The following is a 16,638-nucleotide window of genomic DNA, read 5'->3' as shown; positions in this document are numbered from 1 at the left end:
GACATGCGGCCTGAAGGAGCCGAGGATCTGACTGCTAATCTTCCAATTAGTGGACGACCTGCTCTACCTCCTGAGCCTCAGCCGCCTCCATGTCCACATGAGGTTATTCCAGAGGATTAATAAGAAAAGACCCTGTGGCCTTCTTTAATATCTGTTGACAGACAGGAGCTGTGAGAGCGGACAGCATGGGATGGAACATAAAGTTTAAGGGGATCAGACAGATGTGAAGGGGCAGGCCCATTTCATTTTGTAAGTCATCAGAACGCCCTAAAAGTCTGAGCTGCATTGACAGGGAGCCAATGAGAGGAGGCCAAGATGTGTTTGAAACTGTTTATTATGAAAACCAACATCCCATGGTGTTCATTGTGCTGTGGATTTACAGGGGACGTCTGTGCGCCAAAACATTTCATGACCTGAAACAATATTTTTCTGAATTCTCTCTTTTTTGTGACGTTGCCACGTTACCATTAGAGACCTCAGTTTTGGACACATCAAATAATCCAGAAATGAAATAGTGAGTTTTGAAGATGTCCTTGCCTGGGGACATGTCCCCTTTGTCCCCCTCCTTCCAGCTAAGCTAACTGGCTACTGGCTTTAGCTTCATGTTTCTATACAATATGACAGTGGTATTAAGTTTGATCAAGTATTTAAAGAATCAGTTTGAAACTGTTCTTTTGAGCTTTATCAGGTAAACACCAGTCAACAGTGAGAGTGAAAACACTGCCAGAGACTTTGATAGATTACACACAGTATTTAATGAAGGCTCGACTGAGGAGAATCACAGTTGAACATACAGAGTGTAACACAGAGAAACATAACTACAGCAGAGGTGGAGCAGCCTGACCTCGAGGCCTCCTTCAGGCCTGATACTGATCTGACTGTGACTTTAGGCCCAACTGTCTCCCACGACCTTCACTGACCAAGACTGAGGGTTTCAATACAGCACAAACACCTTCACAAACAGCAGCACAGTTATTAAGAATAGACTCACATCTTCATGCTGAGCTGCACACATTGTCCTCCATTTTCCATCAATGTTGCTCTCTTCACCTCTCATTGAAACTCATCCTTGTATCAACACAACTGTTGTTACAATATTTATCTTCTCATTCAAACAGATTGTTACCACAAAACAACAACCCACGTTGTACACCAAACAAACAAACTCCAATTTATCACTCAACATTTTAATCCTTTATTTAAGGAGGAAACACGTCTTGATGTTGATGTGAAGTTTGGTGAAAAAGATGAGGTAGTTGTGATAAACAGCTGAGTCACTCAGCAGATTCTAAATGAAATACACTATATATCTATCTTCCCATTATCCTAAATGTAACACCTTGTTCTGGATAATAAGAATGACATAAATGCAATTAATGAAGAAAATCAAAGTCAATCAATAACAGGTCATGGTGAGTTCAGTGTTGGTCCAGTTTGCCAGCAGGGGGCGATGTAGATCTGTTAATGAGGATAAAGTCATGTGAGACGATGAAGAAATAAAAAGAAGAATGTTTCAAAGAAGACAACCATGAAAAAAGAACATAGAGTCAAAGTTTTCTACACGGGTTTTGAATGACTGAATGATCCTCAAGATGAAGATGATGAACTCTCACTGCATCTGCTTTTTCTGTTTCATAAGGAGAGGTGTGTGTTTGCCTTCTGACGACACCTGACAGACAAACAATTACAGTCTGTTTGTAACAACGTCATTTTTTTCAAAGGTTTTTAGTCGGGATACATGGTCAAATACAAATTATGTCTTTTAAATAATAATGATTGACAAACTCAAAGATGGTGTAAATCCAAGCAGTATTCCTCCTGATTTTGTGTCCCACGTTGCCTTGAGTGTGTTGAGAGCAGAGAAATGATTTCCATAGAGAGGAGGCTTTGCATGGTCAGCTGATCCTCCAGTGAAGTGAGAAGGTTTATAGTCCTGTGAGTTCAACACTGCAGGACTCAGATGTGTCAGTCAACACAGCAGAAAGCACAAGCACCATGACTCTCATCACCATCCTCATCTGGACGCTGGCCTGCTGCTGTTTCACAGGTTCATTCACTCAGCAACATTTCAAACATGATGTGCTGCCTTTTCTCTCATTGATTTCTGCTGATAAATGAATGATTTGTTTTTGTCTGCAGGATGCAGCGCTCAGGTGACTGTGACTCAGCCTCCACTGGTGACATTTACTCCAGGATCCACTGTCACTCTCACCTGTAAGACCAGCCAAGCTGTTGCCACAGGTTATGATTCTGATTTAAATGAACATGAAGCTATGTTCTGGTATCAACAGAAATCTGGACAGCCTCCAAAGCTCCTAATAAAATTGGTGAGCGCACGTGAATCAGGAACACCAGCTCGGTTTAGTGGCAGTGGAAGCAGCTCTGACTTCACTTTGACCATCAGTGGAGTTCAGACTGAAGATGCAGCAGTTTATTACTGTCAGAGTTACCATGAAATAGACGATGCTGATGTGTTCACACAGTGATTCATCGCTGTACAAAAACCTCCCTCAGTCAGACTGCAGAGACACTGAGCTGTTACAGCAGGAGGCGACTGCAGCTGCTGAAGAGGAAGAGACTCTGACACAGACCACTGAACACAGAGCTGACAGTAACCTCACCAAGCACACACTACATATTCAAATCAATAAATTGGCTTATTTCATATATGTCTGTGCACTTTCATTTGTATTCTATGTCAAGAAGTTATGACAAGCAACATCCCATAATGTTAATTTTCCAGAAAGACATATCATCAGAATTTATAAAGTCTATGTAATCTAGAATCCAAATATACATAAACATGTTATTTTTCCATTTTACAAAATAGATTCAACATTTCAGAAATATACATTGTGCCTACTTGCTGACAGACACCACTCTCACATCTGTCCATTAAATATGAAGCTAGGCAGCAACAGTTTAGCTTAGCTTAGCATAAAGACTTGAAACAGAGGTAAACAGCTAGCCTGGTTCTGTCTAACGTTAACTAAAACCACCTCCCAGCTCCTCTAAAGCTCACCAGTTAAAATGTAATATTTTTGTTTAATCATCACAAATAACAGAGAAGAAAATCAGCTTGTTGTGGTTTTACAGGAGTACATACTGGAAACAATGGGTTCGTTAGGAAATCCTCACTCCAAGTGCTGGAGTGCACTCTGGCACAAACTGGACCATCTGTAAAGTTGGAGCGCTGTTAGAAAGTAGCGCTCGGTTATTCAGAACACCACACTCTCGGAGCAGCAGAGCGTACTCTGGGCGCTCTGTCTGGGGAAACGGAGCAGCAGAGCAACAAGTCATTAACTTAATGGTTTGTAACTCATGTAGAAGAACAACGCTCTGTTTCTTCCAACAACAGCGCTCTCATTTTATAGTCGAGCGTCAGATTGTATTTCTGAACACACAGGTAACCAGTGGAGACTTTGATTTCTTTGCACAGATCAAATAAACCGGAAATCAAATAGGCTCGTGAGTTTTGGAGGAACTGATTGGCTGATCTTCTTGTCAAAGGACAGGCACCCTTTTCCCCTGCTTCCAGTCTGTATGCTAAGCTAAGCTAACTGGCTTCAGCTTTATATTAACCATATGATATGAGAGTCTCATCATGAAGTTGAATGAGTCTATTTTCTGCAATACTAAACTCAAGGGCCGGCCCTAGACTTTTGGGGGCCCAAAGTGGACTTTGTGGGCCCCTCCTCAGAGTAAGCTGTCGCCACTTCACATGGCACTAAACCAGCTCATGTGAACTGTAGTCTAAGCACTTATTATTACAAATAAGCATGTAAAGACTAAAGTGGGACCTATTAGCAGCAACAGTATCTTTACAGTAAATACAGTGTTTGTCTATTTGTCCCTGAACCCCATGAATGGTCCATCTCAGGCCTTTTGCTCGACCCAGTGAACTTGATGCATATTTTAGTGTCACGCTCTCGGTGGAAAGGGCTGACTCTTACCTGTCTGAAAACATATCCCAGCTGACACTGGGCGAGTTCACCCAGGACAGGTCGCCAGACTATCACAGAGCTGACACACAGAGACAGACAATTTTAGGTCACCAGTTAACCTGACCTGCGTGTGTTTGGACTGTGGCAGGAAGCCAGAAAACCTGGAGAAAACCCACACTGACATGGGTAGACTCACATATGTGTTACTACTTGGAAACATTGTGTCTACTCTCCCTTCAAGCAGCCTGAAATACACTGAGGTCAGACAGGTTAACATCACATTGTCGTGCAACACCTGAATCAGGTCAAGAGACATACATCACAATGAAAGGAATGAAGACACTCCAACAATCAAATTGTGTCAGATCATAGTGAGTTCGGTGTTGATCCAATGTGCCAGCAGGGGGTGCTATAGACCTGTTAATGAAAACGTGATGTGAGACTATAAAGAAATAAGAGTTTTGATGAAGAGAAGAACCATAAAAACAGCACAAAATCAAACTTTTTGAGATGGGCTTTCAACGGCCAAATAATCCTCAAGATGATGAACTGTTGCAGTGTAGCAGTTAATACATGGTAAAATACCCATGATGCATTCAGTCTGTTGAGAGCAGAGAAATGATTTCCATAGAGAGGAGGCTTTGCATGGTCAGCTGATCCTCCAGTGAAGTGAGAAGGTTTATAGTCCTGTGAGTTCAACACTGAAGGACTCAGATGTGTCAGTCAACACAGCAGAAAGCACAAGCACCATGACTCTCATCACCATCCTCATCTGGACGCTGGCCTGCTGCTGTTTCACAGGTTCATTCACTCAGCAACATTTCAAACATGATGTGCTGCCTTTTCTCTCATTGATTTCTGCTGATAAATGAATGATTTGTTTTTGTCTGCAGGATGCAGCGCTCAGGTGACTGTGACTCAGCCTCCAGTGGTGACATTTACTCCAGGATCTACTGTCACTCTCACCTGTCAAATAATCCCAGAAGATGATGGAAGTGACTGGCTGCATTGGTATCAACATAAATCTGGACAGCCTCCAAAGCTCCTAATATCATATGTGAGCACACGTGAATCAGGAACACCAGCTCGGTTTAGTGGCAGTGGAAGCAGCTCTGACTTCACTTTGACCATCAGTGGAGTTCAGACTGAAGATGCAGCAGTTTATTACTGTCAGAGTGTACACTTCATCAACAGTGCTTATGTGTTCACACAGTGATTTATCACCGTACAAAAACCTCCCTCAGTCAGACTGCAGAGACACTGAGCTGTTACAGCAGGAAGCAACTGCAGCTGCTGAAGAGGAAGAGACTCTGACACAGACCACTGAACACAGAGCTGACAGTAACCTCACCAAGCACACACTACATAATATAACAATAACAATATATTGTCACATATTATATGTTCTTGCAAACTTTTGTTTCTATTCCATGTCAAAAATGTATGAACCAGCATCATGTTATGTCCATTTTACACAGACAGTAGTACAATTACAATTCATAAGACACCTGCAACTTTACCTACTTTAACTAAGCTTTATATTCACCATATGATATGAGAGTGGTATTGATTCTGATGGAAGAATAAAGGTGTAGCACACTCTGGCTCCATATGCATTTCTCTTTGACAGGAAGTATTCCATTTTCTCATGACCTCCATCATTGGATTGAGAAGGTAACAATCCCTGCAAGAGGAGGTCATTTGGATGTTTTGCTTTCCAGGAGGGAACATGATTGGATCCACTGTCTAAGAACTCTGTTACCCAAATGGACTGATTATGAATTATGACTTGAAATGTTTTCCGTATGTTCCTTGACTTACTGGATATTTAGACAAAGTTGTTTCTGTTTTAGAAATCGACTTAATACTTGTGTATTTTAACATTTTTAAATGTTGTGTAGCTAAAAAACTGTTTTGTTCAAAGGTTTTGATTTGTTGAGGGCCTCTTGATTATTTTGTGCTCAACCTAATGGTGTCACATGATGATCTAATCACTATCAGCTGTGTGTCCAGGGTGTGACCTATATAACCAATCAGTGTGCTTGTGTGTGAGTGTGATTGTTGGTCTTGAGAAACCCTGAGAGCTGATGTTGATCTTTTAATTTATTTCTCATTTCCCAAATTGTTGTTGTTGTTTCTCCTCACTGAAACTTATCTTTTTATCAACAGCATTGTTGTTAGAATATTTATCTTAAATACTTAAAAAAACTTAAAACAGATTTTATCACCAACCAGATGAAACAGAAACACATTAATTTAGAGGCTGTCTCAACAACAAGTTGTCTCAACAAGTCATCAACTTCAAAAAGACACAAAATGACCACAAAGAAAGACAAAATGACCACAGAGACACAAATCAACCTCTAAAAGTCGTAAAATACCCATTAAGACTACAACAAGGAGCATAATGGCCACAGGGAGACACATAACAGCCACAAAGAGTTGTAAAACAACCATAATGGCTACAAAAACATGAATAATGACCACAAAGAGACACAAATCAACCTCAAAGACACAACACAACCTCGAAGAGACACAAGACAGCCAAAAAGTGACACAAAACAACTTGAAAGAGAAACAAAATGACCAGAAAGAAAGACAACAGGACCACAAAGAGACACAAATCAACCTCAAAGAGTCATAAAACATCCATAATGACTGTAAGAAGATAAATAATGATCACAAGGACACACAAAACAGCCACAAAATGACATATATCAACCTTAGACATGTAAGACATCCATAATGACTGCGAAAAGATGAATAATGACCACAAGAAGACACAAAACAACCACAAAGAGACACAAAATGACCACAGAGACACAGATTAACCATAAAAAGAAAACTGCTTTAAAAAGAAAAATCCACAAAGTCTGCCAGAATGACTGAGAAGAGATAAAACTACAACACTCTGAGGATCTTGCTCCTTTACGTGAGGGCTGGGGGACCTTTTACATGTCTCTATTCAGGTCCCCATTAACTTATAATCCATCCATGATGTGACACAAATGAATTTACATTCTCCTATTTTGACACAAGAGGGCAGTATTCATCTTTATGTGGCAGAAACACAGACAACTCTCACAGGGGTGTGGGGGTGTGTGTGTGTGTGTTCACCCACAGACATTATAATTTGAATATCTGTTGTGCTTCACTGCACATCGGCAGTTTTTAAGGCGCCAAGTCTTGTGCAAAGTAAAACATCATTTTGTTATTTTCTCACACACACATACACACTCATAACGAATATGTTGCTGGTGTTCCTGCTGATACTGGCAGTCCACATTCAGGGTGAGATACTGCTTTGAGTGATTCAAAGTGCACTAACCAACTATATGTATAGCTGATACAGAGTTAGTTTTATATTGTATATTGCACACAGTGTCATTGTTTTATGTTCTTGCAGGATCGACGGCCAGTCCAACTGTGACTCAGTCTCCTGTATCAAAGTCTGTCAGTGTGGGAGAGACGGTGTCTCTGAGCTGTACAGCCAGTACAGGAGTGGATGATGACCTCAGTTGGTACCTGCAGAAACCTGGACAACCTCCCAAACTGCTGTTTTACAAAACAAGCAGCCGTCAGTCCGGCACTCCGAGTCGTTTCAGCAGCAGTGGATCTGAACCTGACTTCACTCTGACCATCAGTGGATTCCAGGCTGAAGATGCAGCAGATTACTACTGTATGGGAGCATATGTGGGCCTGTGCACACAGTGAAACAGAGCCGTACAAAAACCTCCCTCAAATTAGACTGCATACAAATTGCTGTGTTGCAGCTGTGACTTATTGCAGGAGATATGCACCACTGCTCACCTGAACATAGCACCCCAAACCTAACCTGACAGAAACTCCCTGAAGTTCCCTCCCAGTCAAAGGGGAAGTGAAACTCACATCATCATGCCCCTGACACTCAGGTTTTGGTCCCTTTAACAGCTCCAGACGTTCAATTATAAACACAGTCTTCCTCACTTTGAAAAAAGCATGTAGCATGTTACATTTTGTCACTGAGGAGAGATTTGCCTTTGTTGTTGCTGTGATTCAGCACGATATGTTGTGTCTACTCTGGTGTGTAAACAGGGAAGTGAATCAAATACTGTCTGTTGATATTATGTTCAGTGTGGATCCATTTGCCAACAGGGGGCACCATACACCTATTCATGAGACATGAGACAGAACGGGGTTAAAAAAAAAGGGGGGGTTTAGATGAGATCTGAATGACCACAAGATGATGAACTGTCACTCCACCTCACCTCTACTGTTTCTGTTTCACAATGACAGGTGTGTAGATTTACAAACTCACATTAAGCAGAGTTTAAACATATAATTTATCTGCAATAAACCCTGTGAGTAAATGAAAGGCAGACAAACAGACGTATCATACCAAGCACAGTGAACACAAACTTGTCCTTAAATCCTCAACTGCACTTGTAATATAAATCTTTTCTTCTTTTCCATTAAGATGATAGATGGTGTAAATCCAAGCAGTATTCCTCCTGATTTTGTGTCTCACGTTGCCTTGAGTCTGATGAGAGCAGAGAAATGATTTCCATAGAGAGGAGGCTTTGCATGGTCAGCTGATCCTCCAGTGAAGTGAGAAGGTTTATAGTCCTGTGAGTTCAACACTGCAGGACTCAGATGTGTCAGTCAACACAGCAGAAAGCACAAGCACCATGACTCTCATCACCATCCTCATCTGGATGCTGGCCTGCTGCTGTTTCACAGGTTCATTCACTCAGCAACATTTCAAACATGATGTGCTGCCTTTTCTCTCATTGATTTCTGCTGATAAATGAATGATTTGTTTTTGTCTGCAGGATGCAGCGCTCAGGTGACTGTGACTCAGCCTCCAGTGGTGACATTTACTCCAGGATCCACTGTCACTCTCACCTGTAAGACCAGCCAAGCTGTTTACGGGGGAAATTATGTGCACTGGAATCAACAGAAATCTGGACAGCCTCCAAAGCTCCTAATAAAACATGTGAGCACACGTGAATCAGGAACACCAGCTCGGTTTAGTGGCAGTGGAAGCAGCTCTGACTTCACTTTGACCATCAGTGGAGTTCAGACTGAAGATGCAGCAGTTTATTACTGTCAGAGTTCACACTACATCAACAGTGCTTGGGTGTTCACACAGTGATTTATGGTGGTACAAAAACCTCCCTCAGTCAGACTGCAGAGACACTGAGCTGTTATAGCAGGAACCGACTGCAGCTGCTGAAGAGGAAGAGACTCTGACAAAGACCACTGAACACAGAGCTGACAGTAACCTCACCAAACATGTCGTTGCTGTGTTATCACACTAAACTTTGATCAGAACGATCAAGCCTTCGGTTGCAACAAGGTGTTTTTGCTCAAATTCACAATGTCATGATTTTTGAAATAACAGTTTTCATCTGAAACCATTTACCCCAAAGCCAGTGACAACTTTGTTCTAATTTCTCGGCCCAAATGATTTTGCTTTTGATTCTCAGGCCATCGTGTTTAGAGGAGCTACATGCTATTTTTGGGCGTTGGGCCCAAACTAACAAGCTCCTGAATATTCCTGTTAACTCTATCTCATAAACTTTTCCCAGTTCTTGTTATGATTTCACCAGCTGCTGCTGTAATCCTGACAGAAATGTTGGTACTCAGGGGCTTTGTTGCTGTTCTTCCAGCTCTTTACAAATTCAAACATGAATCAACCGAACACAGTAAAACGGACTCATTTGGACAGTCCTCATGTATGAAGAGTTTGTAATGTACAAAATGATTATTATATTATCATATTACCAGGATAACTTGGTCATTTCTTTGCTGTACAGCTTTAATATTATAACACTATACCTGTCTAACCTTTCTCAGTAGAATATTTCTGACTCATGTTCTTAACAGTGATGTTGAAGTCAGTCAGCCAAACATAACTACGACTACAAATCTTATGCTGCTGTGATTTTCTTGATAATAATGTTCTTTATTTCTTTAAATTAAAGTGTTGATGCTTTTTTTCTATTATTTCAGTGCATGTTTTGCTTTAATAATAGATTTCTATACTTTTCCCCAGCAAAAGGTTTCAATGCAGTTTTTGTTCCTCCATGAAAGAAGCAGCAGCAGATATTTAACCAAACCAAGTAATGATTCATTTTAACTTCATCCACACTTAAGAAATGAAACAACAAAAAAGGACCACCAGACATAAGTGCATGAAATATTTATTTCTGTTTCAAAACCTCAAAGACGACAGCATGTGACTGTAACAATGTATAAATGTTCAAATAAAGACATGAAGTCACATGAAAGCAGAATGGCAGCAGATCACATGTTAATTACAGCAGGTTGGATTTGTTTGTAAAAGCAGAATTTGACTGAGCAGAGACTCTGTTGTTTCTCTACTCTGAGCAGCGGTCAGGGTCCAGGCTTTGAGTGACAGGGCTCTGTCCATTCAGACTGGCCTCACAGCTCACTGAGCCCGCCTTCCTCCACTGGTCTGCAGGGAGGCTCAGGGTACTGCTCCAGCTGTAGTGGCCGTCCCTCCCCAGGACCTCCAGGCTGTGTGACACCCCTGAGGAGCTGCTGCAGCCCCCCACCTTCCAGCCCAGCCTCCAGGCTGAGGGGAAGCCCCCGCTGGCCACACACACCAGTGTGGCACTGTCCTGCTGCAGCTCCTCTCTGGAGGGGGGGAGGACGCTCAGGGTGGGCTGCACCACACCCACTGGAGGAGACAGAGAGGGGGGAGGAGAGGGGGGAGAAAAGACAAAGGAATGAGAGTGAAGGCTTGGTAATAAAGAAAAATCACATCCTGCTCATTTCTTACATTTGATCAAATCAAACAGAATAACTTGTGCTGCTGTTGCACTCATAAATCACTCAGTATCAGACCATCAGCCACATGATTCAAGTGAGACTAAAAAGCTTGATTGATAATGATTATTGATGACATCTTCATATGTGTTTCATAATGTGTGACAGTGAATAACTCGTCCCTGTGATGATTTTCTTCTGTTGAAACTGACAGAGCTGAAACACTCATGTGAATACAGTTAAAACCTTTGTCATCTGTCTCTTTCACTTCCTTTTCACTACATGGAAAATGACTGAACCGTGAACACAAAGATAAACTGCATTTACTGAGAAAAACATCTCTGTGTTTAACAGAATCCACATCGGATTATAATTCAATTTTTAGAAATATAATTTCCAAATTAATGAATAAAAAAAAAACCTAGTAATTTTATTTTTTGAGGGTTCAAGTTCTGATTTGAACAACTGTTACTTTTAAACATTTTTTAGAGACAAAAAATTCAATATCACTATGAAACAAAATAAGAAAATTGTTATTTCATGGTTTTTCATTTTAAATTTAAAGAAAATGCTGAGATAATTTTGGTTTCTACAATTTCTCATCAGATAGATCAAATAACAAAAAAATATCATCAACATACAAACACTGAATTTGATCAAGGTCTCATTCAATACTTGAAAATAGTTCTGTCGGCTATATATTAAATTAAATGAAATAAAATCTCTGGTACTTACAGTCAACGACGAGTTTAGTTCCTCCACCAAAAGTGTACCACAGTGATACAAACTCATTAAGTGGCCGTACACAAACCTCCTGCACTGTGAACAAGCATCTATCCACTGAAAATACTCTCTGATTTTTATAATTACACAGAGAAAATCATATTATAATAAATCTACAAAGTGTTTCTAATGACATGGAATGAAAATATTGTATAAATAAAGATTATTTCTTGAGTTTTTCTTTACTTTTCTACACCTGACAGAGAAATGATTACAGTCTGTTTGTAAAAAAAGTCATTTTTCTTCACAGTTTTATATCAGTTAAAACATGGTCAAATACCCATGATGCATTTTAAATAATAATGATGTCAAACTAATATTAAAATGAATATAAACATATAATTTATCTCCATTAAAACCTGTGAGTAAATGAAAGGCAGACAAACAGACATATCATAGCAAGCACAGTGAACACAAACTTGTCCTTAAATCCTCAACTGCACTTGTAATATAAATCTTTTCTTCTTTTCCATTAAGATGATAGATGGTGTAAATCCAAGCAGTATTCCTCCTGATTTTGTGTCCCACGTTGCCTTGAGTGTGTTGAGAGCAGAGAAATGATTTCCATAGAGAGGAGGCTTTGCATGGTCAGCTGATCCTCCAGTGAAGTGAGAAGGTTTATAGTCCTGTGAGTTCAACACTGCAGGACTCAGATGTGTCAGTCAACACAGCAGAAAGCACAAGCACCATGACTCTCATCACCATCCTCATCTGGACGCTGGCCTGCTGCTGTTTCACAGGTTCATTCACTCAGCAACATTTCAAACATGATGTGCTGCCTTTTCTCTCATTGATTTCTGCTGATAAATGAATGATTTGTTTTTGTCTGCAGGATGCAGCGCTCAGGTGACTGTGACTCAGCCTCCACTGGTGACATTTACTCCAGGATCCACTGTCACTCTCACCTGTAAGACCAGCCAAGCTGTTGATACATGGTCTGCAGGTGAAGCTGCACACTGGTACCAACAGAAATCTGGACAGCCTCCAAAGCTCCTAATAAAATTTGTGAGCACACGTGAATCAGGAACACCAGCTCGGTTTAGTGGCAGTGGAAGCAGCTCTGACTTCACTTTGACCATCAGTGGAGTTCAGACTGAAGATGCAGCAGTTTATTACTGTCAGAGTGTACACTACATCAACAGTGCTGATGTGTTCACACAGTGATTTGTCGTCGTACAAAAACCTCCCTCAGTCAGACTGCAGAGACACTGAGCTGTTACAGCAGGAAGCGACTGCAGCTGCTGAAGAGGAAGAGACTCTGACACAGACCACTGAACACAGAGCTGACAGTAACCTCACCAAGCACACACTACATATTCACATTAATAAATTGGCTTATTTTATATATATTTGTATACTTTCATTTTTATTCCATGTCAAGAAGTTATGACAAGCAGCATCTCATAATGTTCATTTTCCACTCAGGCATATTATCAGAATTTATCAAGGCTATGTAATCTAGAATCCAAATATACATAAACATGTTATTTTTCCATTTTACAAAATAGATTAAACATTTTCAGAAATATACATTGTGCCTACTTGCTGACAGACACCACTCTCACATCTGTCCATTAAATATGAAGCTAGCCAGCAACAGTTTAGCTTAGCTTAGCATAAAGACTTGAAACAGAGGTAAACAGCCTGGTTCTGTCTAACGTTAACTAAAACCACCTCCCAGCTCCTCTAAAGCTCACCAGTTAAAATGTAATATGTTTGTTTAACCATCACAAATAACAGAGAAGAAAATCAGCTTGTTGTGGTTTTACAGGAGTACATACTGGAAACAATGGGTTCGTTAGGAAATCCTCACTCCAAGTGCTGGAGTGCACTCTGGCACAAACTGGACCATCTGTAAAGTTGGAGCGCTGTTAGAAAGTAGCGCTCGGTTATTCAGAACACCACACTCTCGGAGCAGCAGAGCGTACTCTGGGCGCTCTGTCTGGGGAAACGGAGCAGCAGAGCAACAAGTCATTAACTTAATGGTTTGTAACTCATGTAGAAGAACAACGCTCTGTTTCTTCCAACAACAGCGCTCTCATTTTATAGTCGAGCATCAGATTGTATTTCTGAACACACAGGTAACCAGTGGAGACTTTGTTTTCTTTGCACAGATCAAATAAACCAGAAATCAAATAGGCTCGTGAGTTCTGGAGGAGCTGATTGGCTGATCTTCTTGTCAAAGGACAGGCACCCTTTTCCCCTGCTTCCAGTCTGTATGCTAAGCTAAGCTAACTGGCTTCAGCTTTATATTAACCATATGATATGAGAGTCTCTTCATGAAGTTGAATGAGTCTGTTTCCTGCAATACTAAACTCAAGTGCTGGCCCTCGACTTTTGGGGGCCCTAAGTGCACTTTGTGGGGCCCCTCCTCAGAGTAAGCTGTTGCCACTTCACATGGCACTAAACCAGCTCATGTGAACTGTAGTCTAAGCACTTATTATTACAAATAAATTAACGGCAAAACAGTGCAATCTCCAACCTGCCCATTTTAATGTGTTTTTGTCTTTGCTTTTAGGCTGAACCCTGACCAAGGAAGGGAGGACTGGGGCCTGTCCAAGCTGTGGCCTAGCTCCCTAAGCATCCACTCCTATTGTACAGTTGAGTGTTGTTGTGTTTTCACATTGCACTTTACTTTGAGTCTTGCTTGTCTCTCTTTGTGTGTGTAACCTTTCTTTTTGCATTGGCCTGAGTGGGTCTTCCCCTAAAATTTCCCCCTGGGCTGGCAGACAGCAACCCTCCCCCTGACTAAGTCCTCAACTTACACAGCCATTTTTGGAAAATATTTGGGTTTTAGCTTTTTTTTTCTAGGAGTGTCACATATGTGTTACTAATTTGAAACCTTGTGTCTACTCTCCCTTCAAGGCAAATTTGTAAAAATGACTGAAACGGTCCCAGTGCTCAGGCTCTGGTCACATTGCCATGGAACGTGATGAGAAAGATCAGTTGGGGTGATGAGCTGAAACACTGAGCAGCCCGAAATACACTGAGGTCAGACAGGTTAACATCACATTATCGTACAACACCTGAATCAGGTCAAGAGACATACATGACTATGAAAGGAATGAAGAAACTCAAACAATCAAATTGTGTCAGATGATAGTGAGTTCAGTGTTGATCCAATGTGCCAGCAGAGGGTGCTATAGACCTGTTAATGAAGACGTGATGTGAGACTATAAAGAAATAAGAGTTTTTGATGAAGAGAAGAACCATAAAAACAGCACAAAGTCAAACTTTGTGAGATGGGCTTTCAACGGCCGAATAATCCTCAAGATTATGAACTGGTGCAGTGTAGCAGCTGATACATGGTCAAATACCCATGATGCATTCAGTCTGTTGAGAGCAGAGAAATGATTTCCATAGAGAGGAGGCTTTGCATGGTCAGCTGATCCTCCAGTGAAGTGAGAAGGTTTATAGTCCTGTGAGTTCAACACTGCAGGACTCAGATGTGTCAGTCAACACAGCAGAAAGCACAAGCACCATGACTCTCATCACCATCCTCATCTGGACGCTGGCCTGCTGCTGTTTCACAGGTTCATTCACTCAGCAACATTTCAAATATGATGTGCTGCCTTTTCTCTCATTGATTTCTGCTGATAAATGAATGAATTGTTTTTGTCTGCAGGATGCAGCGCTCAGGTGACTGTGACTCAGCCTCCACTGGTGACATTTACTCCAGGATCCACTGTCACTCTCACCTGTAAGACCAGCCAACCTGTTTACAGTGGAAATCGTATGCACTGGTATCAACAGAAATCTGGACAGCCTCCAAAGTTCCTAATAAGATATGTGAGCACACGTGAATCAGGAACACCAGCTCGGTTTAGTGGCAGTGGAAGCAGCTCTGACTTCACTTTGACCATCAGTGGAGTTCAGACTGAAGATGCAGCAGTTTATTACTGTCAGAGTGTACACTACATCAACAGTGCTGGTGTGTTCACACAGTGATTTGTCGTCGTACAAAAACCTCCCTCAGTCAGACTGCAGAGACACTGAGCTGTTACAGCAGGAAGTGACTGCAGCTGCTGAAGAGGAAGAGACTCTGACACAGACCACTGAACACAGAGCTGACAGTAACCTCACCAAGCACACACTACACACTAACACTGATATATTAATGAAAAAGATTCTTATAAATGTAATCACACTACATGATGCTCTTTTCACATTTACTGTCAAACGTTGAGAGAAAGGTTGCCTGATCACGTACAACAAAATGTGTTGTTAATGCATGTTTTTAAACCTGATATAATCATGTGATCTTTCCTTATTTTCATATATAATTTTAAGTCTATTATAAGTTCATAAACAATACTGACATTTATATTTACATAGTAACATTGACATGATGGAATTAAATGTATTCAAACATAGTTTGGACAAAAAGAAGAAGAATGTGATAAATCAGTTCAGGGAGGACCCAAATGCAGAGTAACAGGCAGCTTGGAGTTCTAACAAAAAGCAAGCTTTAATGCAGCTGATAAAAAACATCCAGACCAAGCAGGTACCTGAAAGTCCAAATGAAAGCAGAACCAAAACTAAACTGAAAACCAACTGGGATAATACGATGAACTCAGGTATAAAAATCCAAACAGAATACCAGGCAGGAAACAGAGCAGGGAATGACAGCAAGAACACAGGGATGAGCACAGGACAAAGTGACAGGGAACAAAGGGAAACACACAGGTATATATACACAGAAAACTAATGACAAGAAGGAGACACGGCTGGAGGAGGAGGACACGGGCAGAAGGAGGGAAATGGGGATTGGCTAACAACAAGGGTGTGGAGGGGAACACTAGGGTGGAGCAAACAAGACTCATACAGAACAGGTGTGAAGGGAAGACTGTTGGAACCAAGACTATTCAAGAGAAGGCTGAGACACGGGTCAAACATGGGGGGATTGCACATGCGCAGTGTAACTTGAGCTGCGATGCTGGAAGGTGACAGCAGGGGCGCTAGATAAAAAGCGCAGGATCCGCAGGCGATCAAGGAGTGCGCTTGGTGCGGTCTGCTTGGACTTTTGGACGGCGGCTGCCTGAAGTTGTCGGAATTGCATCTCTGTCATTCTCACCCACAACGCAGGCCACCAGTGACAGTCCAATAATAAGCTGTGAAAATGACATGCATGGACATA

At 41.3% G+C, this 16,638-nt stretch overlaps 3 gene segments (V, D, J or C); all 3 read left to right on the top strand.

Annotated features, from left to right (window-relative positions):
- LOC117266944 (Ig kappa chain V-III region MOPC 63-like) overlaps positions 1-16,638 on the top strand; it is a 305,866-nt gene that overhangs the window by 159,717 nt on the left and 129,511 nt on the right.
- LOC144466973 (Ig kappa chain V-III region MOPC 63-like) overlaps positions 1-16,638 on the top strand; it is a 215,713-nt gene that overhangs the window by 78,741 nt on the left and 120,334 nt on the right.
- On the top strand, positions 7,134-7,687 carry LOC144467089 (immunoglobulin kappa variable 1-6-like). The segment is given in 2 exon segments: positions 7,134-7,235; positions 7,351-7,687. Coding segments are annotated over 2 exon segments (351 nt in total).

Source organism: Epinephelus lanceolatus, chromosome 15, assembly GCF_041903045.1.
Source record: "Epinephelus lanceolatus isolate andai-2023 chromosome 15, ASM4190304v1, whole genome shotgun sequence".
NCBI lineage: Eukaryota > Metazoa > Chordata > Actinopteri > Perciformes > Serranidae > Epinephelus > Epinephelus lanceolatus.
This window is presented reverse-complemented; position numbering and strand designations above follow the sequence as displayed.